This window comes from Mugil cephalus, chromosome 10 (genome assembly GCF_022458985.1).
Source record: "Mugil cephalus isolate CIBA_MC_2020 chromosome 10, CIBA_Mcephalus_1.1, whole genome shotgun sequence".
Classification (NCBI taxonomy): Eukaryota; Metazoa; Chordata; class Actinopteri; order Mugiliformes; family Mugilidae; genus Mugil; species Mugil cephalus.
The window spans coordinates 1,047,855-1,073,939 of NC_061779.1; the positions used below are offsets into that span (position 1 = coordinate 1,047,855).

The 26,085-nt window shown below is 41.8% G+C and overlaps 1 protein-coding gene across 2 annotated transcripts in view; it reads left to right on the top strand.

Annotated features, from left to right (window-relative positions):
* The first annotated feature begins 1,641 nt into the window (after window positions 1–1,641).
* LOC125014519 (c-Maf inducing protein) overlaps window positions 1,642–26,085 on the top strand; it is a 42,135-nt gene continuing 17,691 nt past the window's right edge. Inside the window, exons 1-5 of one of the 2 annotated variants that reach the window (XM_047595641.1) lie at window positions 1,643–2,519; window positions 2,661–3,073; window positions 18,094–18,219; window positions 24,063–24,113; window positions 25,007–25,168. In XM_047595641.1, the coding sequence (XP_047451597.1) occupies window positions 2,717–3,073; window positions 18,094–18,219; window positions 24,063–24,113; window positions 25,007–25,168 (696 nt within the window). In that variant the 5' untranslated portion in view covers window positions 1,643–2,519; window positions 2,661–2,716. Of the gene's footprint in view, window positions 3,074–18,093; window positions 18,220–24,062; window positions 24,114–25,006; window positions 25,169–26,085 lie in introns of both variants that reach the window. The other variant, XM_047595643.1, reaches the window with a different exon arrangement.

Here is a 26,085-nt window from a genome sequence, read left to right on the forward strand (position 1 = left end):
TGTGTCTGTGTGGTTAACTTGTAGTTAGGTTTCCAGAATGGATGTCTCTGCCAAGCTGTGGCCAGCCTTGCTACTCTCTGACTGGAACTCAACATCACAGCCCAAACTTGGCCTGGAGGACATTTTTACTCCCCAGACTGAAGCCACGTCCTGTCCCCTGGAGCCTGGTGCCTTCTAACTATCGCCCTGCAGCTCTGTCCACATTTGGACATGTTAATCTCCAGAGTCACTGCAGCCTGGATGCTTTGGACCCTCTGGTAATGGGTAATCAACTTTACAAAGTGTCACTAAAATAAAAAATAAATGCATTTTGGTTTCCTAGACCAAGTTGTCTGTTTCTAATCTGTTGTCCTGGAACCTCATGGATCATCTCCAACCTGCTTCTACTTCCTCTCATGTCCAGAGATAAAACCTGCTAACTCACCTGGAACAGACCTGTAACCTGGAGAGGTAACAGGTTACCCTGGTAACAGAAGGCTCTGCCTCTTTTTAAACTTTCTGCAGTAAGTGTGTTCAGTGCTAACGCTAGCTCATGTTACATGACCTGCTGGGTATCTGGTGCTGTGGTCTGTATCATGCTTAGATGCTGCATGTGTGTTTATCAGATATGAGTTTACATCCGATTAAAGAAAGGAGGAAACTTTGAGCTGTATTTGACTCAACACGACTTCCTCTAAAAAAATGTTTCTTTCTCGTCTCTGTCACCTCTGTGTTTCCTCTAAGTGTCTTCTACTAACCAGCTTTCTTTGTATTTCCTTTTATTACCAAGGCTCTTACCAAGTATCACTGATGACACCATTTAAACAAGAACGGTTTGTTTGAGGACTTTCATCATTTTATCATTCAGAAAAAAAATCTGAAAAAATTTATTTATTCCCCAAGGAGAACATTGTGAGTAATGCCAGTAACAGAAGAATGAGATGAATGGTGGCAAAACAACAACAATATGTAAAATAAATAAATAAATTTAAAAAAGCAAAAAGCAATAAATAATGTGAAGCATGGATTCAATTAAGATTGACAGGGTGATATTGCACTTGAGTGTTGCACAAGTAGTAAAAGTTACGGTTATTAACATCTTCTCATAACTAAAGACAACTGGGCCGTGGAGTTCCTCAGGGTTCTGTGCTGGGGCCAATACTTTTCACATTGTACGTGTTTTCCTTCTAGTTTGGTCTTGTTCAGACTCTGGATTCTGTAAAGCGTCTTGGGACAATATGAACTGTTACTGATGCTACATAAATAAATAAAACCGGTAATTCATTATATTTCAAAGCAACTTCTGACAGAATGAACCTGTCAAGGTTTTAAGAGAGACGTTTTAAAAGTGTGTGCGTCCTTCTTTCCATTCCATCATGGAGGCTAAACTCTTTGGGAATATTATCATAAGATTTGATTGTTTCCTGTTTTTAAATGCTGCTATTTCTTCCCTCGTCGCACTAGTCACATTCATTCCGCGCTTTTATAGTTTATATTTTATAGTTGCTACAGTTTCTGTTTCATTGCTCTCGAACCAAAGAGTTGCTAAACTGTATTTCGTTGTTTTTCACTGGTCAGTGACAATAAAAACTTCTTCTAATCATCCTAATATCACAGCTAAGGACACTAACTGTAACCTTTTTAAGACGACGTGGAAGGGTCCTGGCGCAGGCTGAGACAAAGTTTATTTCTGATCGGAAGTTTGTCATTTATTTTAAATCATAGTGATGATTTCTCATCGCGCCCCCTCCAGTGTTTAGGGACTGAATAATCGGATCCTCTGAGCTGGTTTCTTGGGAATAAAAAGAAGTGATGTCGAGAGCGTTTCCAGAGAAAAGGAAAAGGAGGATTCACCAGAAGCCGCTGCGCCCTCCTCCATTTTTATTATGATTTTTTTTTTTTTTTTTTTTTTTTACTGTGCGCACGGACGGGAAGGGGAGGGAAGAGGGGAGGAGGGCAGCGTCGGGCGTGCGCCCTCAGCAGACACTCGAGCTCAAAAGACACACGGCTCATCCGCTCGCCTCCCCATTGACGTCAGTCCGGTATCACATGAACGAGCAGGGACCAATCGGCGCAGCGCTGCCGGAGAGAGCTGGCTCCTTCACACCGAGATACAGGGGGGGAGAGAAGACCGAATCAAAGGAAACGGAGCCAGGGAGCCTCGAACGATCGTGAAAGCCCGCGGAGGAGCCGAGAGCCGCCGCCGTTGGACACCAGCCCGCGTCTGTCCCTCTTCTCCTGCGCTCCTCGCTCTGGATTATCGCTGCGTTTGGCACCGGGTGGACGCGCTGGATAAGGCCATGGCCTCGGCTTATTGAGTCGCTCGTTCGGTGGTGGCGGCGGCTGCGGGGAGGAGGAAGGGGGGAGGAGGAGGAGGAGGCGAGACGCGCACTGTGGAGACAATTCACGGGGCATTGTGTGCGTGGAGGAAAATGGTGGATGGTTTTCTGGGGGAGACATAAACGCGTCTGGGTGTCCCGCTGCTGAGACGGTCCGTCTCTGCGCCTCCAGGCTCCTCTCAATCTGAGGTCGTGTTGTAGGTAGGTACCCCGTCCCCCCTCCTTCCTTCCTTCCTCCCCTCCCTCCCTGCCTCCCTCCAGCTCGATCCCAACGACCTTATCCGTTTCTATTTTTTTAAATATTCATGTCGGATTCTTGTCGGATCGTCGCGACGCGGACAGCCCCCCCTCTCTGAGAGCGACATTTGGAAACAATAAACAGTTGGATTACTGAACTCATGGATTTTAACAGCGGCAGCGGCGGAGTAGGAGGAGGTGGAGGAGGAGGTGGTGGAGGAGGCAACGAGCTGCACAACAACCAGTTCTATCAGTGCGAGGAGAACAAGCCTCTGCTGGGGGAGATGTCGGAGGGGAATAATAACAACACGAAGCCCGGAGCGGGCCCCTGCAAGCGGAGCCTGCACCACTGCAGCAGCAGCGGGATGCGATACAAGCTGCTCCACGAGGGGGACATCCAGGTGTGCGTGGTCAAGCACCCACGCACCTTCCTCAGCAAGATCCTCACCTCCAAGTTCCTGCGGAGATGGGAGCCGCACCACCTGACGCTGACGGACGGCAGCCTGACCTCGGCCACCGTGAGTAGCCTCCCAGCCCCGTGTGTGTGTGTCTGTGTGTGTGTGTGTGTGTCTGTGTGCGTGCTGATATATGCTGCGTTTCACATTCCTCACTCAGGCTTTTTCTGTTTGTCTTTTCTTGTCCGGACGCGCAGCCAGATTACGCACAGTCTGATGTTGACGCACTTTACAAGAAGGAAGGTGTCACCTCTTCTGATCATAACCTGGACACCTTCCATACAAACGCATATGTACACACAGAAACATACCTGCCTGCCTACCCACCCACCCACCTACCTCCACCCCCACCCCCACCCCCCCACACACAGACACTACTTCCTGGTTTAACACCTCACCTTCAGCCTGCAGCTCCTCTGAGAGGATGGTTCACTCTCTCTTTCAGCCTCAGTTATTGACAGCTCTCCCCTCCCGTTGGTTTCTGGGAATATAAACCACCTCCTTGATGGGGGGGGCAGGGTCTTTCTAGGATTTATGTTTAGTGGCTAGAAACCAGGTGAAAGTCTGCAGCAGGAACCAGAGAAAGATGAGAAAATGAACTCACTTCCTGTCTGTGAGTGGAAAGTGGTGCAGAGAGGACGCTCAGATAACGTCTCCTGCTACATTTCTCTTTGCAACAATGTTCGTCTGCTGCTGCTGATGTCGTGGCCTGAATAAATATCTACACACCTGCCACTTCATTAGGTACAGTCCTCCTCTGAACCTGGTCTCCATGCAGGTTCTGCTTCAGCTTCACTTTCTAAAAATTGAGAGTGTGGTTCTTTTTAACTACGTTAAAACACTATGATGAAACATCATCCAGGTGAATCAGCGCCTTCCTGACGCTGCTTCTACATCAACTCAACATCATTTGGATTAGAACCGTTTTCCTGGTGTACCTAATGAAGTGGCCAGGGAGTGAAATGATGAACAAACTTCATCCCAACATCCTGGAGTCCAAGTTAACATCTGAACTATTTACATTTTTATTACAACCAAGTTAAAAAAGGGACATTTCCAGTAACGTAGGAGAAAGATCTCATCACATGCGCGAGGACGTTTTCTAGTTGATCTGGTTTCTGTCAGAACTGGTCTGGATCTGCTGCTCTAGTTTCTACTTATAGATCTGAGAACAATCTCCTCGGAACACACACCTTAGTGTACACACACTGGCCATTTTATTAGGTACAAGCAGTCCTGCTCTAAATCTAGTCTCTGTGAAGGTTCTGGTTCAGCTTTAGTTTCTAATAACCGAGTTTTTATTTGGTAAAACTACTGAACTGACACGTGTTCCTATTATTTTGGCCACCCCGTCAAATTACATCCTCGTTGTTCATCCTGGTGAATCACTACCTTTCTGGTGCTGCTTCAACTCATTCATGCAGGAGGATTTGCACATTATTCAGGATGGATGTTATAATATCTTCTATGCTATTAGATAAACTGTGTCCTCGTCTTTATTCTTTACTGTAACTATAAACTTACTTTAAACTATGCTCTACACTAAGGAGCCGAAAACCTCTTAATTATTAAGTGGAGCAGGACTCAGGCCTGTGGTTGTAACAGTTCATAATTCAGCCTTCAGACCAATAAAAGCCTTTATTTCCCCTTGTGTTATTATCAACACTTCTGACATTTTCCACAAAGCCAGGTCCATTGTTTTATCAACACACCTTGTTCGTGGCTTTTTGGACGTCGGCCTATCACACCCTCAGCAGAGGAGTGAGCAGCGTCTTGGAGGCTGTTATTATTATTACTGCTGGCTGCTTTACAGCTGATTTACACCTGTTCAGATCAAGATAAATACAAACAAGTGAGAGTATCGCATTCAGAATATTTGCACTAAGGGCATGTTTCCTTCAGTCTGATCGTGCACCTCGTCACATGATGATATCAGTGAGTGACGCACTGAGCGGATATTAAGAATCAGTAAATCATCAAGAAGCATCATGGGACTTTTCTCTGCGTTATATCGTTTAAAGTGAACATTTGTTCCAGTTGCTCCTGCACCATCATAACAATCCTCAAGGGAAACACCAGAAATCGTGGACATTGTTGCTATTGTTGAAGTCGGTGACATGCAGATGACACGAATGAATAGATTACTCTTTAAATGTATAGTTCAAAGCTCCTGGTAACACAATGGCTCACGAGTAAATACTCAAGGCCACTCATTGTGACGTCTTTTTCAAACAATGAACCCAATCAAGTATTCATTAACTTAGAACCAGATAAAATGAGGCATAAAGTTCCCACACTTCCTGTCCACACGTGTACTGCGACTTTGGACTGAGTGATAAAAGTTTTTACAAGGAAATGAGTCAGTGGGAGGTCTTTTCTGTGTCAAACCTCCCGTAGCGTTAAAGGAAACTCAATCTATACGCAGACGATGTAACGTTCTCTATGTGGGATTTTTTTTGGATGAAAACTGTTGAAATGGAGCAAACTTGTCAATACATTATGACTTCCTACATTTAGGTTTTTCCAAAAGTAGATGAAGCTACTTCTAAAAGCTAAATGCTAACATTCACAGCCTTTCATTTTGAATGAATCTGTTCTGGTTTCTGTCAACACTTTCTCTGAACTCCGTTTCAGACTGGACATCCTTCTCTGTGCCAAACGTCTCCATAACATTTAAAAAAACTCTTTGTGTCATTCATTTATTTATTTACGGACACATATGGAGAAACTGTTGGAAAAGGGCTTGTATGTATATTCCTGCCATAACAATCCTCAGGGGATCAACAGAACTCATAGATCTCGTTGCTATTGCGTGATAATGATCTGTATTTTCTACGATACAGGTTGCTCATATTAGTAACCATAACATGTTATTTGCAGTGAAAGTTGACCTGCCAAGAGCTTTCTGGTGAGTTTCCGTTTTTTGTTTCAGTTCTCTCTCATACCGAAAACTGTGGCACACAAGCTGCTCATCATAAGGTCATATAATAACCCACAGGTCATATAGGAGCTGCTAGAGACTGAAAAGCAGCTATAATATCTAGAATATGGGTGTTCAACGGGCGGTTATGCAGGGGGGTCGCAAAGTCTTTGGTTGATTAGGTAGTTTTTATATTCATATGTATATATTTATTTTATTATTTATACTTAACACAAATCCAACAGCAATACAGGAGCTGTCTCAACAGCCGCCCTAGATCTGTCAATCTTAGCCTCCTGTACACAGTAGGCCCCGCCCCCATCGCCTCTGAGCCAATCACAAGGCCACACCCACTGTCACGTTCCCCTCAATTGGCTGAGAGCCTATTCAGTCCCTAGGTGAAATCCAGAAGCACGCTGCAATATTAGCTGAAAAGAAGCTAACATGGCAGGTATACATGTGTATGTATATCCCGTGAATTATTTTTACAGCTTAACATTGTATATTTATTTATTGTAGCACAAGGCCCAGTTTAATATAGAACACATATATAGTAGGTAGGTTGTTCCTACTTAAATCTCTCCATCAGTTTGGGTCCTTGGCCTGAAAAACGTTGAAGAGCCCTGATCTATAATATGAGACTTAAGTTTAATCCTCTGGATCTGAAGTTAACTTTGGATGGAAACAAGTTTGCTGTGTTCATGTGGAAACGTTGAGGGTGTTGCTCAAATCTCCCATATGACCGATGATCAGCAGCTGTGTGAATAAACAGGAAGTGCAGACGCTGAATCAGCCGTCACTCAGTTTCACTATTGGGCTGTGTTTGCTAACGAGAAGCTAATGTGAAGCTAATCAATGCATCAGGACCTGAACCTGGGACACGGACATCGAGCGCTGATCTTTTTTCTTCCCCATAATTCATAAATTGTCGGCTATAATGAGGTTTTGTGAACAGAAGGAAGCCTGCTGACTCATTTCCTTGTAAAAATGTTTAGCCAATGACTCTAAGTTTTAGAGCACATGTATCAAATCACATTCTATCTGGTTCTAAGTTAACGAGGAATAACGGCATCTAATTTGTCGTATGTTTGTTGTTCCCTACTTCAGAGTTGTTGGAATATAACTCAGCTTCTTTGGCATTTCGTTATACTGTGGAACTTTCCTTTGACAACTAATCACCAGATGAATGGATGATAAAAGATGATTAACTCCAACCTTCGCCCAGTGAACAGCTTGCACTTTGTCGAACACTTCCTCTCTGTGTGTGTTTATTTCTCTGCTGTGAGCTTCGCTGCCAGTGATTCTCTATTGATTGTGGTTGTCTCTGAACTTTGGACAGTCAACACGGGTCCTAAGAGACGGACAGATAACCGTCTCTGCGTTGGCACAGATGGAGTATTTCTGCAAGTCTGACGATTCCAGTTGTTTATAAGTGTCATGTTTGCTCAGTTCCCAGGACCCCTTCGTCACTGTCATGGTATTTTTCTTGTGAATTTCTGTTTTCCTTCGGTTTACTACAATCAAATCTAAAATGGCCTCTGGGAGGCTGCCAGCCACCACAGGGAAATATGGACAGAGTTGTTATCAGCGGCCCTAAACTTTAATACCGACTCAACACGTGTCCTCATGCTGTGTTAAAGAGTCTGTCTTTGGGTTAAATTTAATCAGAGTAATGATGTGGACTGAGATACCGTGTGTAGCATAGAGCTGCCGACAGAGGAGATAACAATAATGTAAACTACAGCTCACCATTTGTATCCTATGCTGGTTATCAATGCTTCTTTTGACTCTGGGTGACGTCACTCTCTTGTATTTGCATTCTTCCTGCTGTCAGTCATTTACATCGGTTTGTTTCCCTCCCACACTGTTTCTGCCCTCATGTGCTCTTATTGTAGCACAGCAGAATTCCAGATAAAGTCGTTCCCATTAACATATATTTATGTTTCTGTTGGTGATGATGACACCACAAGTCCCTTCCAGGCGTCCGTTGCTTTGTTAAGTTTAGAACGTTGACTTTTAGAGTAGCTCTACCATCAGGAGGCTTGAATATATGTTTTGGTGATGTTGTTTTTGTACCACACTGCAGTTATTAGCAAAACGGATTATTATTATTACTTTTAGATCTATATTTGGACGCATGTGTACATTTTCTATCGGAAACTGCAAGTCCTTCGTTATGTGGTTGTTAATTGATTAAGTGTGCATAATGTCTGTTTGTGAAAGTGGTAATAAATGTCGCATTTTAGGAATTTTGCAACAGTTTGACACGTGACAGGATGCACAGCTGCTGACTCAAAATTCAAGATCCTTTTTTTGATCCCTGCAGGGAAATTATTGCGTAAGAATGACGTAGAAGTAAATAATGACAGAAAATGTATAGTCCAATTTACATGGGCAAAGGAAATAGCTCAATGTTAGCATTTAGCTTTTCCAAGCTAACTATGTGCTGTATTGGATGGCAGTAGTTTTTTGAACAGATCGCAGCTCTGTACACGACTTGTGTTTGAGTAAATACTACATGCTATATGTTGTTGGAAAGCTCATTTTCTTCTGATTACATTGATATAAGCCATTGCAACCAACACATTTTGTTCAAAACAAGAAAAATGAGCATGAACTCACTGGAAAAGTCTCATATTGATCCCACAATCAATATTATCCAGGTCAAAATGGTCCGTTTGTATCGATTAGGGTCCAGACTGTTCCTTTCAGTCATATTTACAGTCCAAAAACTACTTTTAGTTCCATAAAAATCCACAAAGAGCTGTTTCAACATTTTGGACGAAGAAGGAGTTGCTTCATATTTCATCAAAAAATACACTTCTTTGTTTAATTTTTAACTCGCTGCTGAACTCTGACTTTTTGATTGACACCTCATTGAACCAATTCCGAGCTACTTTGTCCCGTCACCAGCCTTCAGAAGCCAATGAGAGTCATAGCTGGAAAGAAGCCCCTCCCTCTTCTTTCATCCACAGAACGAGCCAATTGCAGCCAACTTAGCGGATGATTGATGTTTCCTGTAGTCAATGAGCTGCTCTGAACGACGATGCGACTTCCCCAGTAAAGTTTATTGGAGCTGGACGTCTGTCCGTACTTTTCAAATGAGAAACAATGCAAAAAATGTGATTTTACTTCACCAAATCTGTATCAGTTACTCTAATAGTAGTCAGTTTGGAAACGTCTGGTTATACACTTAGAAAAAAGGGTAAAAGAAAGGTTTAGTCATTTTATTGTGCACTTTGAACTGGAAGTCAGGCTTAATGCTCTGATGATCTTGTGTTATCCAAAAATTCAGAGCCTACGTCAGAGTCTTGTCTTTCAAAAGAGACCAAGACCACGAATGAGCTCCAACATACTCATGAACAGTGTTCAGTTACTTTGGTTGTGTCCTAAATGGGCGGTTTTCTGCAAAAAGGCTGAAATGGAAGTTATAACAGATTCATGTTAACACGTTCGCCTTGTTTTAATGGTTTTCATCTGAATTTTGTCAAAAAACATCACATGAAAACAAAATGACATCGTCTGCGTAAGGCCTGAGTTTCCTAAAGAGCTGTGGAGATGTTTGGTGCAGAGGATGCTGCTGACTCATTCCGCTATTAAAACTTTCCAAACAATATAAAGTACATGGGAGCCAGAATGTCAGATACGTCAAGTTAACAGGAAACAATATTTTATAAGCATCATTGTTTTTAATGGTGTTCACTGTCCTGTATATTTGTTATTTATGTTTGTTTACGACATAATTAATTTCCACATGTTTCACATGATGAGAATATTTGACCCATAAAAGGCAACAACGTGAGGAATAAGGAATTATTTTGTTTTTCTCCATCTACATTTTTTGTGATTCATTTACCAGAGAGGAGAGAATTATTTGAAACTGAAGGTCAAAGTGGTTTGGCCGTGGTTTTGTTGTAAAACTCTAATGTTGGTTGTAATTCATCGTCAAAGTGTCTGTTAGTGAACAAAGTCTGAAGTATCTGATTTATGCAGAAATGCAGAGATCATGTGTCTGTGACTCGAGGTTTTGGATTCTGGGTGTAGCTTGAATGTGCGTTTGGGGCTCGTGGTTTCGTGGGCAGGAGAACAATGCTGACCCCACGCTCAGCGAATAACTGAGATGATATTTGAGGAGGGAAGCTCGGTGGAACGGAGAGAAGCTGCCAGGACGGGTTCGCTTTCACTAGCAGCCGTGGTTTGGTTCAGGCCTCCTTTTTAGAATATGCACAGAATGAGTTCATATCAGTCATTTCTGTGAAGGAGGAATGATTAATGTCTGAGGAGTCGCTGGGCAGCAGGAGGGAACAGAGGAGTGACTCACTTTTGACAAACTAAAGTAAAACGAAAAAAAAACCCCTGAACCTGCATCACATTTACGTAAGAAGGAGCTTCAGCAAGAAAGAACTTCCTGTCGTCTCCTCACAAAAGGCCAGTGATGAAAGAACCTGGTGGTCGGTTGTAGGGACGAGGCCTCGTCCTCAGAGGACGACGGGTCCCATGGTTACGTAAGAGGCAACGTCACCCTGCATCAGGTGTGATCATCGACTCGCTTAAATATTTAATCATCGATAATTAATGTTTTATTTCACGATAGAAGTCATTTTATCAGTTCACACGTTTACATCCTGGTTAGTGACTGAGATCAGAGATGAGCCGTTACCATGGTGACCATCAGATAGGACTGATGAGGAGGAGCGACACATCTACTGGACATGGAGGAGGAGGAGGAGGAGGTCAGGGTGGAAAAGGAGGTAAAATGGAGGAGTGTCACATCTACTAGAAAGAAGGGAGGAGAAGAGATAAGAGTAGAAAAGGAGGTGAGGAGGAGGAGGAGGAGGAGGGTCACGTGCTGGAAATAGAAGTAGAAAAAGGAAAAAATGGATGAAGGAGGAGTAGATGAGGAGGAGAAAAGGAGCTGAGGAAGAGGAGTTTCACATCGAGAAGTAGAACAGGAGGAGGATGAAAAGGAGGTTATGAGGAGGTTCTCCTGTAAACTCCTCACTCTGCCTTCATTCGTTAGTTTGGTGATTAATTAGTAACGGTTGCCACGGTTACCACGGTTACCACCTGACGTGACGTTCGATGTTTCTTGGCTCCGGTCGTGTTTTGGTGTTTTTTGTGGGAACTTCCTGGTTTAAAGGTGCGAGGTGAGAACTCTTTAAAACTCTCTGAACTCTTCCTGTACGTGAAGTTCACTCGGTTAAACTTCCTGATGTGGTTGAAACAAATGCGTCATTCAGCTTCTTCTTACAAACCTCAACCCCCTTCCCCCCGACACCTCCCCGCCCCCCACCTCCACCTCCAGCTCCGCCTCCTGCAGCCGGGGCCTTAATCCTAATCTCAGCATCTTTAAACGAGGACGTTCGTTTGGTTGCAGGCTGCTCAGAGGCAGGAAGCTCGGCCTCTATCTTATAAATCGATGCAAATGGAAGGAACAATTTGACACGCGGAGGCATCCGAGATTAAAATAACCACCAGACGTTTGCAGAATAAATCAAACGAAAGGTCCAGGCTGCAGGTTCTGTTTGTGTTCAGACGCTGTTTGAACAAAGACCAAGTCAGTCTGAGGATTTATGATATTTGGAAGAGATTGGACTCCAGAGACAGTGGTTCTGTTTGTGGCTGCTCAAAGACGCTGAGGGAAACCGGAGGTTGAGAGAAGTGGGGCTGGGTATCTCTCACATTTTGTTTTTATACGATGCCAGTTTCAATACTGGTTCCAGAACGATACCTTTTTTGATACCAGATATTTTAAATGCAATTTAAAAACAACAAAAATACACTGGCATTACAGAAGAAAACTTTTATTTTTACCATTTTACTGGTAATTAAAATAAAAAAAATAACACAACACAAGCCAGAGTATAAACTCTCAATGCATTTACATGCAGAGCTTAATGGAGCTATGCTCCAAATTCCACTTTCTGAATGTGCTCCTTGTCCCAGTTTACGAGAAAATCCAATAACTGACATAAACATGTTCTCCTCCTCCACCCTAGGTGGCGATATGTGTCTTTTCAGTGGCTTAATACCACGTTAATGAAGCTCCCTTTCCAGTTGACCTATTACGCTGTGTCAGACTCAATGAATGTGAATGTGACGGGGTTTTTTTTATGTTTTCAGAATCATCTTTATTGGCCAAGTGTTTGTGCAACACAGAAAACTGTAGAACATGAATTACAATTTGAAATTAAAAACAATGTCAAAATAAAGGTTAGCAGATATGTACAATGGACTTCCATTCTTTCAGAAGTGCTGGTTTGGCTCCGGTATCAGATAAAACCTGAACCAAACCCGTCCCAACGTGGGACAGTGTGAATTTGTCTTCTGTCTCGGGCTCGGTACCGAACTTTGATCCTGTCAAATGTCAAAAAATAAATTAAACCTTTCCTGTAACCAAGAAAGTAAATCATAGCCGTTGTGAGGCAATAATCGTTTTTCATACGTCGCTGATGTAACGTGGAGTTGGAGGGAAGCTTAGCCACAGATGCTACTAGCATAGTGTCCATGTTAATAAAGTTACAAGGTAGAAGACGAAGTGAAGGGATTTCCACACATTGTATTTATTTAACAGAAATATTAGGAGCATATAAAGCCTGGTTTCACAGCACATTCTATAATAATGAAATGTTGGAGCCTGTAACCTCCACCAGCTTCCACTCTACTGAAGCGACGGATGGAAAAGTCACGCTTGTTGTACTGTTTGGTATAAACAAAGGAGGCTGGTAACTGCTCTATGTAATAGACCCTTCATGGCCGACGCTTCACTGTGACATCACAGCGTTAGCTGGAGGCAAACAGAGGGAAGCTGGAGGCGACACTGTCACTTTCAAAGGGGAAAATGTCGTCTTATCGTCTCCGAAAAATCCAAGTTTTATCATATACCAGCCACTGCCAGTCGTGTTTGGTTTGGCTTTGGTGATTAAAAGAAAAGATTGGAGAAATGTTCACACTTCATATCAGGTCAGATTAATATGTGGTGCATCATCAGTGTCAGCCTGGATAACGTTATATGTGAGACTAAATCATGACTGAAATAGGTGAATCATTATTTGGGGGATTCTTGTTACATGTTAATGCTAATGCTAACCGCTAGCTAACTCATCATTAGTTGTGTGTTTCAGGGGTGTCCAAGTAGAAGTTGCATTTACTACATTCCCTCCACAGTGGATCCTCTTACTTCTTGTTATATCTTTGTTGGAGAAGCTTCACCTGATGAAGACAGACCAGACTTCGTCTCCTCTGTGTCCTTTGGTCAAATCGTCCAGTGAGTGAGAGTGCAGGAGTCAATATAGTCCCATCAGTCAGAGTCACCATTTTAAAATAATATATTCTCTAAAATGCTATGCTAATGCTAATGCTAAGTGTGGTCAGATGTTGGATCTAATTCCAGGTGTTTCCTCCTTGTTGCATCTTTAGAGGTGAAGTCCAGACAAACTTTAACAAACGTTTGGTCTCAGACGTGTTGAAGCTTCATTTCCATCCATGCAGCTATAGAGCTAAGGAGGCTAAGCTAATTAAACACTCACTGGCACCAAAGCCCCCAGATCAGTCTGGTTACTACCATTAGCATCAGCACCGTTAGCATCAGCACTGGCTCCGTTATCTTGTATCGGACAGAACCTGAACCAGACTGATCCCTAGTTATTAATCTGTAACTGAGCTTCCTCTTAAAGCTTCATCTGTTCTTATTCTGTGGTCTGAGTCGAAGGCTTTTCATTTTTCACAGAAAGTGTGAGAGTGCGAAGATGACTGAGGTTGTGTTGAGGCCGTGTTGAAGTTGTGTGGAGGCTGTGTTGACTCTGCTGCTGCCGGCTTTGTCCTCCGGTTCCTCAGTAAATGCAGAAGTGAAGCAGCTTATCGTTCTGGGAAGTGACTGTTTAACACGTCGAGCTCGGACGCTTCGCACGAGCAGCCACCAAACAGAGCATGTGACATGTTTATGTTGGCGTGTGATGGATGCGAGGGTTCCCAGAGCAAACACGTCCCCAGATCCTCCTCCTCCTCCTCCTCCTCCTCCTCCTCCTCCCATGTTGGTAAATATGAAGAACGCAGGAAGTGAAACGATGACGAGAACAGGAAGAAGCGTCCTCTCGCTATCTGTCCTCGGCAGGACGCCTCTCTGTGGTTTTCATTCTGAGTGACGCACTTTCATTCAGCGTCTTTGTTTCAGGCGTGAGAGACGTGTCCTGATCCGTCCTCACTGTCCTGTCTGTTTTGAACATGGACATGAAATGAAGCGAGACACAGCAAAGACCACAGAGAGACAAAATACGGACGAAGACACACAAAACAAACGCAAAATGACATAAAACATGCTCAGACTGAGCACAAAGACATAAAATAGGGCAAAAAGAAGAGAAAATGGTGAAGAGACACAGAACGATTACAAAATATTCGCAGAGACTGAGTTGCCAAAAAAGAGACACAAAGAAAAGAAAGTAAATAATGAAACTAAACGACAAACTCTTTCAGACTCAGCGTGATGTCGCTTCAATTTCAAATGTATAAACAAAGAGACGCAAAGGTTTCAGATGCCTTCAACATAATGCTAATGAGGAGCTAATGGAGTTGCTAATGGCAATGCTAACAGATGCTAATGTTAGCATGGGAGCGCTGCTAGATGTTGAAATATGTCGCCATTATGTTCGAATGGCAGTTAATTACTATTATTAATGATAGAGTTAATTGTTTGTTGCCGCCATATTTGTAGTTTCTAAGTTTTTGTCTGATTCATAGTTTAATTGATGTTAACGTGCGTCTTCTTTAAACAGGTAAACGTGGTGCAGTGTGTAGATGATGAAAACTCTCTGGTTTTATCGACACGTGATGTTAATGTGAAGGATGTAAAAATAATTCCGGGTTTTCTTTGTGTTCGTGTGGCGTCTCAGAGCTGATGCTGTGGAGGGCGGTGGTGGAGGTTGTTGTGGTTCTGGTCATAAAATAAAAAAATAACAGCAGGCTTTGTCTCCGTCTTCCTCCTCGTCTGGTGCTTCTCCCTGGAAACAAACTAACAACAAAAAAGAGCGAGAGGAAAGAAAGAAAACATAACATACATCTCCATCCCCTTGTTTCTATGGCAACGCAGCAGCAGCGAGGAGGAGGCGAGGAGGCGAAGGGAGCCTCCTCTGGTCTTTCCTCCCTCCACGATGGAAAAAACAGAATAAGACAGAGAGAGAGAATAAGGAAGAAGGTAAAAAAAAAAAAGGTTGTTAAGAAAGAATGAAGGGATGAGAGGTGGAGGGTCGGAGGGAGACGGGATGGAGTATCTATGGTAACCTTCAGGCTGCTCCTCTGTTTGTCTGGTCTGTGCTCGGCCTCAGATTCTCCTCCTCATGTCAGGATCATTATTTGGCAGCTCACAGAGAGACAGACGGACGTGGAGACAGACAGACAGGACGTTTACTCTTCCAAGGAAATGAGACGTCTCCCCAGAACCAATATTTGTCCTGGACGTCGTCTGTAATGAAAATCCTGTATGTTCATAACATGGAATCAGGAGGGAGGGAGGGAGGGAGGGGGAAGAGCCAGCTCACCCTATCAGGCCGGGAGGGAGGTGTAAATAAAGGAATAGCATGTTTGTTCTTCACCCTGAGGGGGGAGGAGGAGGAGGAGGAGGAGGAGGAGGAGGAGGAGGAGGAGCTCCTGTTTGCTCTATAGAGAGAGAGAGATGGATGAAATAAGGACGAGTGTCACGTGTCAGATGAGACGTCGTCAACAGGAAGTTGATCCAGAAAATAAATAAATAAGAAAAAGACTTCAGACGTTTAGAGAAGACAACGGGAAAAGTGACCAGATAGAGACAAAAATAAAACAACATGTGCACACACAGACACACAACACGGGCCCAAAGAGATGAGATAATAAGACGGAGACACAAAACAAACACAAAATGACCGAAAAACGAGAGACAAGACAACGACAGAAACAAAACGATCCTGAACTAAGAAGGTTTTTCTACTGGTTTTGTCTCTTTGGGGTCATTTTGTGTCTTTGTAGTTGGTAAAAGTCCCTTTGTGGTTGTATGTATTATTTTATGTAGTTTTGTATCTCTTTGTAGTTGTTTTGTATTTTTGTAGTTTTGTGTAGTTTGATGTCTTGTTGTGTTGTTTTGTATTGGTTTTATGTCCCTTTGAGATTGTATGTATCATTTGTGTATCTTTGTAGTTGCTTTGTGTAGTTCGGTGGCTCTTTGTGAATATTTTCTGTCACTTGTTGTGGTGGTTTTGTGTTTGTTTTGTGCCTCTTTGCAGTTGTTTTGTGTCATTTTGGGTAGTTTTGTGGTTGTGGGGTACATTGTGTAGTTTCTCAGGACTCCATGATGTAACCAACTCATCCAGCTGAGGAGTAGGAGCTTATGAAGGCTGACGTAGTTGTAGGTCTGACGTCATCATGTCGTTAGTGTGTCGTTAGTGTGTCGTTAGTGTGTCGTTAGTGAGTCGTTAGTGAGTCGTTAGTGTGTCGTTAGTGTGTCGTTAGTGCGTTGTTAGTGTTGTCAGTGTGTTGTTGGTAAGTCATCAGTGAGTCGTCTGTGTGTCGTCAATGTGTTGTTAGTGAGTCGTTGGTGAGTCGTTGGTGTGTCGTTAGTGTGTCGTTAGTGCGTTGTTAGTGTCGTCAGTGTGTCGTTGGTAAGTCGTTGGTAAATCGTCTGTGTGTCGTCAGTGTGTCGTTGGTAAGTCGTTGGTAAATCGTCTGTGTGTCGTCAGTGTGTTGTTAGTGTGTCGTCAGTGTGTATAACTGCAGTTAATTGGTTCTAGATAATTCTGTGACGTTCTTTCTCTCTGTCATTGACAGGAACTCGGTTTATTTTAGCTCCGTTAAACTTGTGCTGAGGGTTAGAAGATGTTCAGACTCAGTTTCCTCGTTGCTTTCTCTCAGCCTCGTTATTTTTATCTGGTTACCTCCCCCCTCTCCCCCTCTCCTCCTCTCCTCCTCCCCCTCTTTCTCTGAAGACTCTTCTGTTCCTGGCTCCGGAAACTTGTGGTCATTTGTCAGCGTTTCTGTAATCATTTTGAGACTAGCAAACAGGTTGTGGCCTGTTACTCAGCTGCACAGCGATGATGAGTCTGGGATCAGAGCTCTGCCTTCACACCAAACTGTTGACCAACGTTACAAAACTCAAACATAGTCAAGAAGAAGATAAACAGAGCTCGTGGTCTAACTTATATTTGGGTTATTATCTAATTAACTGTAGCGGCTCTAACGAGAATGAGTCGAGTTTAATTGGCTCGTTTGTCCGTTCTGTGTAAAGTCTGTTGCTCTGGTCATTTTTTACATCTTGAGAGTTTTTTAGCAGCTCTTTGTGCGTTTATTTTACGTCTCTTTATGGTTGTTTTGGGTCTTATTTTGATTGTTTGTGTGTCTTTGCAGCTTTTTGGCCCTTTTTTGTGGACATTTTGTGTCTGTTTGTTGGTTTGAGTCCTGTTCTGATCATTTATTTGTCTTTGTAGTTGTTTAGCACCAGTTTGGTCATTTTGTGGTGGTTTTGAGCCTTGTTTGGTTGTTTTGGTTTGTGTCTTTGCAGCTTTTTAAGCACCTCTTTGTGGTGATTTAATTTTTATGTTTGTTTTGAGTCTTGATTTGATTGTTTGTGTGTCTTTGCAGCTTTCTGGCACTTCCCGGTGGTAGTTTTACTTCTCTTTGTGGTTGATTTGAGTCTAGTTTTGATCATTTTTATGTCTTTAAAGTTTTTCGACCTGCTTTTGTCGTTGTTTTTAGTTTCTTTTTGTTGTTGTGTGAATCGTTGCGATGGACCAGCTAACAGGCTGTGTGCGCTGATCTGCGATCGGAGGCCTGCCTTCACACCACACCGTTTTTTCTGTGTTGGTTGACCTAAAGCTCTTTCTAGGTGATATTTGTGTGATTAATGGCTTTTGCTTAATTGATTTTCCACTTGTTTCTGCATTCAATGACTGCTCACTTGGAGCTACATCAAATGTCAGCCCTGATAAAGACGCTGTGTACCGAGGTTTTGTTTGGCCTGGTGTTTTCTCAGGGCAGGTTGGTCCGGGATATGTTTTCTTTTTGTCTTTCCGGCTGACTGCCAGTAAAAATAAATGCCTTTTCTTTTTCTCCAGTGGCTCTGTTTAAATACACAGTATGAACTGTAAATGTTAGACATCTGCCGACTAATATCCTCTCCCTCCCCCTCTCTCCTCCCCAGCCTACCGGCTACATGGAGACGCCATTGTCCTACAGCTCCATAGAGGACCTGCAGCTCCTCTCGTGGGACAACGCTCCCAAATACTGCGTCCAGCTCAGCTTCCCCGGAGGCACCGTCCTGCTGCAGGTGATGTTCTCACTAAATTATAATGAAGTGTGTAGCTGCCATTTTTGTTTCTGATGCACATGTCAGTGAATCCTTCGACACGGTGTCAACAGACAGAGACATGCACAGAACTGCACAGAGAGGTTGAAGAGAACTTTTATATTTGTGCGGCTTTTATTTTAGAAATCACAGATTAGTTACTTTGTAGGAAATAAAAGGTTTTCACAGAGAGTGTCAAGCCACACAAGATTACTACAGAGATGCAAAGAGGCACAAAAGCAGACACAAACAACTACAAAGAGACAAAATGACTACAGAGAGACACGTAAAGACAAGAAGAAGACCTCAAAGATACACACAACCACCACAAAACGACTACATAGACGTACACGTACGAAACAAGTACAAAGAGAAAAAAATTACTAATTTAAAATAACTACAGAGAAACAACGAGACACCTTAAAAAAAGACAGAATGACTACAAATAGACAACAAAATGGCCCCAGTGATTCACATGACAACCACAAAGAGACACAAGACGACGACTGAGATACAAAGAGACACTAAACAACTTCAAAGTGACGACATGATGACATCAAAGAGACGAATGAGTGCTACTGAGATACAAAGAGACACTAAACAAATACAAGGAGACAAAGTGCTACAAAGAGACACATAATGACAACGACGTAATGACAACAAAACGACTACAAAGACTGAGTGATCGTCTTTATTTTGAACATGTAAGTAATGAAACAAAGCAGCAAAGTAACTCATCTCTGTTTAGATAAATCAGTCGATACATTATTATTAACAGATCAGTTTATATAATAAAAAGCTATAATAACTATAATTACTATCAAAAATGTAAATAAATACGAATAATAATTATAGTTCTATACAAATATAAATATTAAAAATACATGTACCATGTATATTAAATACAGATACAAATGCAGTGTATGTTACAAAGCTTTCTAATAATCTCATTATGTAAAATAGTTTGTAAATGTTAGAAGTATATAGAGATAAAGTTTCACAATGTGACCGTAAACCGACACAAACTAGACACACTAAGCTATTAAGAGACACAAAGTATATATGGAGACAACATAGAGACACCGACAGCACAGTCGACCCCACGAGTAGTTTCATGTCTCTACGAGGTTCATTTCTGGGTTGACGGTGCCGACTGTTTATTTTCTTAGCATTTAATGCTAACTTGCTAGCGACATTGGGTCAGCGGCTTCGTCTCTTTGTCGTCTTCACGTTGACGCATGAGTCCGGCCTGAAGCTGCTGGTCTGGGCTGGAAACTGTGAGCTTTGGCAAAGCCTCCTCACTTCCTCTCATGTGTCACAGAGACTTGTACAAACAGATGAGACGTCTGTGGACAAAGTGGAGCTCTGCCTGATAACTGACCACATCACTGTTTGGTCAGTGGCCTGTAATAAATGTTTAAACTGAGATCAGCGAGGAGGAGGAGGAGGCTTCACTCTGAACCTGGTCCTGCTGAAAACCATCAGCTCACTACAAAAAAAAAAACTAGATCTTGGATCTCGGGTTATGGATCCATTCATTTTTTTGATTCTAGTAGTTTGTCTTTGTAGCTGTTTGTCACATCTTTCCACTCATTTGATCCGTGTTTGTGGTTGTTTTGAGTCTTGTTGTTGTGTTAATGTTTTTTTTATATTTTTGTTGCCTCTTACTTCGGGTCATTTTTTTTTCTTTCTAGTTGTTTTGAGTCTCTTTTTCTATTTGCGCCAGTTTTTTATGTCGTTGTAGCCGTTTGTCACGTCTTTCTGGTCATTTTGTGGTTGTTTTGAGTCTTGTTTTGATGGTTTTTATATTTTTGCGGCCGTTTCCCTTTTGCTTCCGGTCATTTTTTTTGTATTTTTCTAGTTGTTTTGTGTCTCTCGTTTTCTGTCTGTGACTGGTTTTATGTCTTTGTAGCTGTCTGTCACTTATTAGTTGTAATTTTGTGTCTCCTTGTGGTTGTGAGTCTTTTTTTCTTGATTTGTGTCTTATTTTGGTCATTTGTGAGTCTCTTTCTGCTTTTTGTTTGTTGATTTTGTTGAAATCTTTGGAGCTGTTTTTCTTGTTGTTTTGAGTCTTGTTTTGATGGTTTTTATATTTTTTTTGTAGCCACTTGTCTCTTACTTGTGGTAATTGTTTTGTATTTTTCTATTTATTTTGAGTCTCTTTTTTCTATTTGTGACAGGTTCTTGTTTTTTGTAGTCGTCTGGCACTAACTTCTCATAATCTTAGACTCGTGGTGGCTGTTGTTTTGATCATTTATGATTCTTATTTTCTTTCTGGTCATTTTGTGTCATGTTTTAGTTACTATGAGTCGCTCGTTTCTGCTCTCTTAAGTCTCTTTTTCTAGTTTTTATGTCTTTGTAACTGTCTGTCACTCATTTCTTGTAAGTTTGTGTCTCTGTGGTTGCTGACAGTCTTTTTTTTCTTGTTTTGCGTCTTGTTCTGGTTGTTTGTGAGTTTTAACAACTGGTCAAAACTTCTTTATTGTAATTTTGTGTCCATTTAGTTGTTTTGAGTGTCTTTCTGCTTGTTTTCTCTTTTTTGTTGATTTCTATCCTAGTTTTTCATCAGTCTTATGTCTTTTTATTTCTCCCTTTGCTCTTATTAATGTAATTGTTAATGTAATTAACTGTAAAAATCAAAAACAGAAAAGATTTAAACTTATTAATTATTATTGCTATTATTATTGTTATTGGACTGAATCATCGCATCATTTATCTAAATATTATCTAAATAATAGTATTATGAATTATTATTATTATTATTATTATTATTATGTGCAGCTGTAAATGTGATATAATGGTAAATAATTGACATATAAAATTAAAAAGGTTTTGGAGTGAACGTGGTGACCCTGCAGGAACCAGGTTTATGGTGCTGGTCCTGGTCCTGGTCCTGGTCCTGGTGCTAGTCCTGGTCCTGGTGCTAGTCCTGGTCCCGGTCCAGGTCCTGGTCCCGGTCCAGGTCCTGGTCCCGGTCCCGGTCCTGGTGCTGGGGGTGTTTCCGTTACCCATCATCACCTCTGGTGGATCAGAGCTCGTGTCTGGAGCTCGGGGTCAACAGTGTGTTCCCACCTCCTCAGCTGTGTTTGCTTTTCCCCGCCGGTGGTTTTTTGGAGCGATGCCCGGGACTCAGCTGATCCAGGATCAGCCGAGTTTCCCTCGGACGAGTCGTGGAAAATTAAATGTGGTGGAAAAAAAACTGAGGATGGTAGAAGTTTGAAGTGTCTGCAGCTGTTGTTCCGTGTGACGGTGAAAGGAATATCTACACTTACGAATCTGCTCGGCTGCTTTAGACACTTTTTCTGCTCTTTAAAATAATTTTAAATGTTGTCGTGTTCTGTTTTGTGGTGAATGGAGTTTCTTTATCAGTATTTTACGTGTGTGTAGTTGCGTAGTCTCTGGACTATTTCTGTCTCTTCTTTTTAACAGTGTTGTGAAGTATCTTTGTGGTATTTGTGTGTCTGTACTTGTCTACAGGTCTTTTTTGTCTCTTTTGTGCCTTTTTTAAATGTTAGTTTGCGTCTCTTTGGAATCATTTTTTATGTGTTGTGCTTTTTGTTTCTTTGTGTTTGTTTTGTGGACATTTTGAGTCTTTGTGTTGTCGCTGTGTCTCTGCAGTGTTTATGGGTCTTTTACATATTTTATCATCTTGTGATCTTTGTGCGTCTTTCGTGCTTGTGTTGCGTCTCTTTTGTCGTCATTTGGAGGTGATTTTCGGCTCTTCCTATTTTTTGTGGTTGCGTTGTTTGTTTACTTGTCTTTTTGTGTCTTTTGCAGTTGCTCTGCATCTTTATGATCATTTTGTGTCGTTTCTCATGTTATTTGAGGTAATTTTATGTCTTTGTGTTGTTGCTGTTTTTGTCTACACGTGTTTTTCCATGAGTCTCATTGTTGTAATTTGTCTTTTAAAGACATTTAGATTTGTTTTGTTGTGTTACCTTTGTGGTTTTTAGTCTCTTTTTGTTGCTTTGAGACATGTTTTTATGTCGTTTTAGTTGTTTCCCATTTGTTTCTCGTCATTTTGAGTCTTTTTGTGGTTGTTTTGAGCCACATCTTGTTGATTTATGTTTTTGTAGCTGGTTTGGCTCCTTCAGCTCATTTTATGTCACATTGTGGTTATTTTAAGTCTCTTTTTATCAGTTTGTTTCCTGTTTTAATTCGTTTTTAAGTCTTTTAAAGAATTTAGATAATTGTTTTTTATGGGTGAAATAAAATCCATTTTATGTGAATCTCATGAGGAGAATCTGAAGGTAAACAGCTGAACTCCTTCAGATGAAGCCGCTGTCTGTCCGGAGACATTACGTCCTGTACGGAACAGCCCGTCCTCCGTCCACCACCGACCAGTTCTTCCTCCAAATAAAGACGTGTTATTTAACCAGCGATCAATTATTTCTCTGTTAAAAAGCTGTGAAGCAAAAGGGTCACAAGTTTATTCATAAGTGAACGACTGAAGGTCGATGTGTGGCAGGAGAAATGTGTCCCTGTGTCCATGTGTCTCTGTGTCTCTGTGTCCCTGTGTCCATGTGTCCCTGTGTCTCTGTGTCCCTGTGTCCCTGTGTCCCTGTGTCCCTGTGTCCCTGTGTCCCTGTGTCCATGTGTCCCTGTGTCCCTGTGTCCCTGTGTCCCTGTGTCCATGTGTCCATGTGTCCCTGTGTCTCTGTGTCTCTGTGTCCATGTGTCCATGTGTCCATGTGTCCAGGCTCTCGCTCATTTATTCATTAAGACATGTCGGACTTGACCGAGGCTGAACCCAGGACGTCCGTCGTGTTTCTCACTTTCACAGGAAACAAACGTCTCCAGTGTCTTTTCACTGACATGAAGCTGGTTTAATGTCTCTGAAGCCGTTTCTGTCTTTCTGTGGTTGTGGTTTAGCCTTTTTTTGTTGATGTGTGACATGTTTTGATTGTTTCTATGTCCTATTTTCACACCATTTCATGGCTGGTTTAGCTCCTTTGTTTGCTCATTTTGTGCCACGTTGTGGTTATTTTAAGTCTATTTTTATCAGTGTGTTTCCTGTTTTAATTCGTTTTTATGACTTTGAAGCTGTTTGGAAACTTTTTCTGCTCATTTTGAGTCTTTTTGTGAGTGTTTTTAGTATCTTTTTGTCGATTTGTGACATGTTTTGAAGGTTTTTATGTCTTTGTAGCTATTTTCAGTTATTTCTCTTTCAGTGGGTCTTTTCTTTTTTGTCTCGTTTAGTTGATTTGTGCAGTTTGTGTGTTTTGATTGTTTTTGTGTCTTTTTGCTCCTTATTTCTTGTCATTTTTTTGTCTCCTGTTTATTTTAAGTCCCTTCGTGGTTGTTTTCAGTCACATCTTGCTGATTTGTATCTTTGTAGCTGGTTCCTCCTTCGGCTCATTTTGTGTCACGTTGTGGTTAAGTCTCATTTTATCAGTTTGTTTCCTGTTTTAATTTGTTTTTGTGTCTTTGTAGCTGCGTTGTGCCTCTTTCTAGTTGTCTTTTGTGTCTTTTTTGTTTTGCTTCTTGGTCATTTTGTGGAGGTGAAGACGATTGAAGTTAATATTTGCTGGTTTGTTGTGTTTTATTCCATCTGTTATATGAGACTCACATGTTGGTGTGATTCTTTGAGAATTGATGACGAAGCTTTAACTTCTCTGATATGAAAGATGCTGATGTCGTGTTGACGTATTTGTGATTTTATTCCATTTAACTTTTATTTTTGGTTTTTAAATCGTCCTGTTTGTGAAAACGTTTCATGTCAAACTGAAGCTTGTGTCTGAATAAATTCTGAGCGATGACTTGCAGGACGTCCCTGATGTCCCTGATGTCTCCTCTAACACCGTTTATTGTGTGTGTTGTTGCAGGCGGCCAACAGTTACCTACGGGACCAGTGGTTTCACTCGCTGCAGTGGAAGGTACGTTAAACTATTCATTCATTCATTCATCAGCTCCTCACCAGGAGCTTTAGGAGCAGAACATGAGAACGTGGTTCTCGTTCTTTGAGTCTTGTCTCTGCTCACTGAGCTGAATGTGAATGTGAAGGAAGTTCGCCTCAAAGACTTCGTCATCGCTTCCATTTGATTTTAAAGACTAAAGTCGCTGAGAGATAAAAACCGTCCAGACACGAGCTCAGAGCTGAGGATGAGTTTTCTAGTCGCTTCATGTCAATATAAAGTTTTTTTTCCTAATTAAAGAGGTTTAGAAACAATAAAATGTGATTGTGTTTGTTTAAGTGTTGACGTCTCGTGTTTTATCAGTAAAAGTTATAAAATTCAAATCAAACACGTCCGGTGCATTTGCATGTTCGTCCACAAACCTACCAGGTCAGTTTATTAGCTACACTAGTGAACTCAGACCGGCTCTAAATAATTCAGCAATGATGACATTTATCACCAGGTTAGTGTCGCTGAGACCTGCTCAGGATGGCAGCAGAGCATATAAATACAACTAACACATAATTAGAACAGTACATACAGTATATAAAACAATTAAACATTATTAAAACGGCAGCGCATACAAGAGTTTATTAAAACCAGACAAAGACAAACTCACGTGAAATTTCATGGCCAAGTTAATCCAGCTGTAATATTAGCAGCTGTGTTTAGCCTCATGTTCAGCTTTAGTTTCTAATAACTCAGTCTTATGACAGAGTTTCTGAGCAGAACCTCAAACTACATCTCTTATAATATTATCTCATTATTATTATTGTTGTCATGCATTCTCCTTTGTACCTAATGAAGTGTCCAGGGCGTGAATGTTTGAGCCTGTTCGTGACCCGTTCCTCCCGTTCCTCCCGTGTCTCCTGCAGAAAAAGATCTACAAGTACCGTAAGGTCCTGAACAACCCGAGCCGCTGGGACGTGGTGCTGAAGGAGATCCGGGCGCTGGTGGACATGGCGCTGACCTCGCCGCTGCAGGACGAGTCCATCCACCAGGCGCCGCTGCACATCATCTCCACCCTGCTGGCCGAGGTAGCGACGCACAGCGTCACATCTCTGCAGCCGCCGCTTTCTCTCCCACAGTTTAGGTTCAGCAGAAACGTGTTCCCACACAGGAGCCAGTCAAACGCTGGAGTTTTCTCTGGCTTTAGCTCCGGCTGAGGTTCACTAGCTGCTCTGACTGGAGTTCAAACCCAACACATTTATCTTTACACTGCACTAAAAAACAACACACAGCACGCAACAAAAAAACTTAAGCAGAAACAACGCGCCCTGTCGCTACAGGACCTGGACCCAGTTTTAAATCATTTAAACTTTCTAAATCGGACACAGAAGCTTCAACTAAAGCCGTTTTTTAATAAATGCTTTTTCAGTAATTCTTTAAAACACGTTTATTATTTTCTTGTATGATACGTCCCAGAAGATGGTTCCATATCACTCTGTACGTTACTTCTTGTTTGTTGTGACTTTAGTTGGAGTTCATGTTCCCTGTGCAGCCTGGTGTCAGATCCACGTTGATATTAAACTGTTATTTCCCTAATGAAAGTAATTAATGAGGAAATAAATCTGCAACCAGGCGACACGGTTCTGCTGTATCTACATTTGTTCGATGTGGACGACAAAGAGAATGTTGTGCTGCTTTATTCTGTTTATCTGTGAGAGGCTCTTTTAAAGATTGTTAGTTTCGTTTAGTTTTTTACTTTAAAATTCAAATTAGTTTATTCTCACGTTCATCCAAAAATATGAGAAATGCCCCAAATTTCTATCTGTTAGATTAAGCTAATGATAAAGATGTAAAAATAATAATTTAAATATGTTCTTCTTGTGTGTTTCCTTAACTCAATTTTATAATTTCATATTTTCATACATGATTAAAAAAGTCTAATTCCCACATTTCTCTCTGGTCAGAAGCAGCAGTCGCTCAGCTAAGCTAGGCTAGTTAGCTTTAG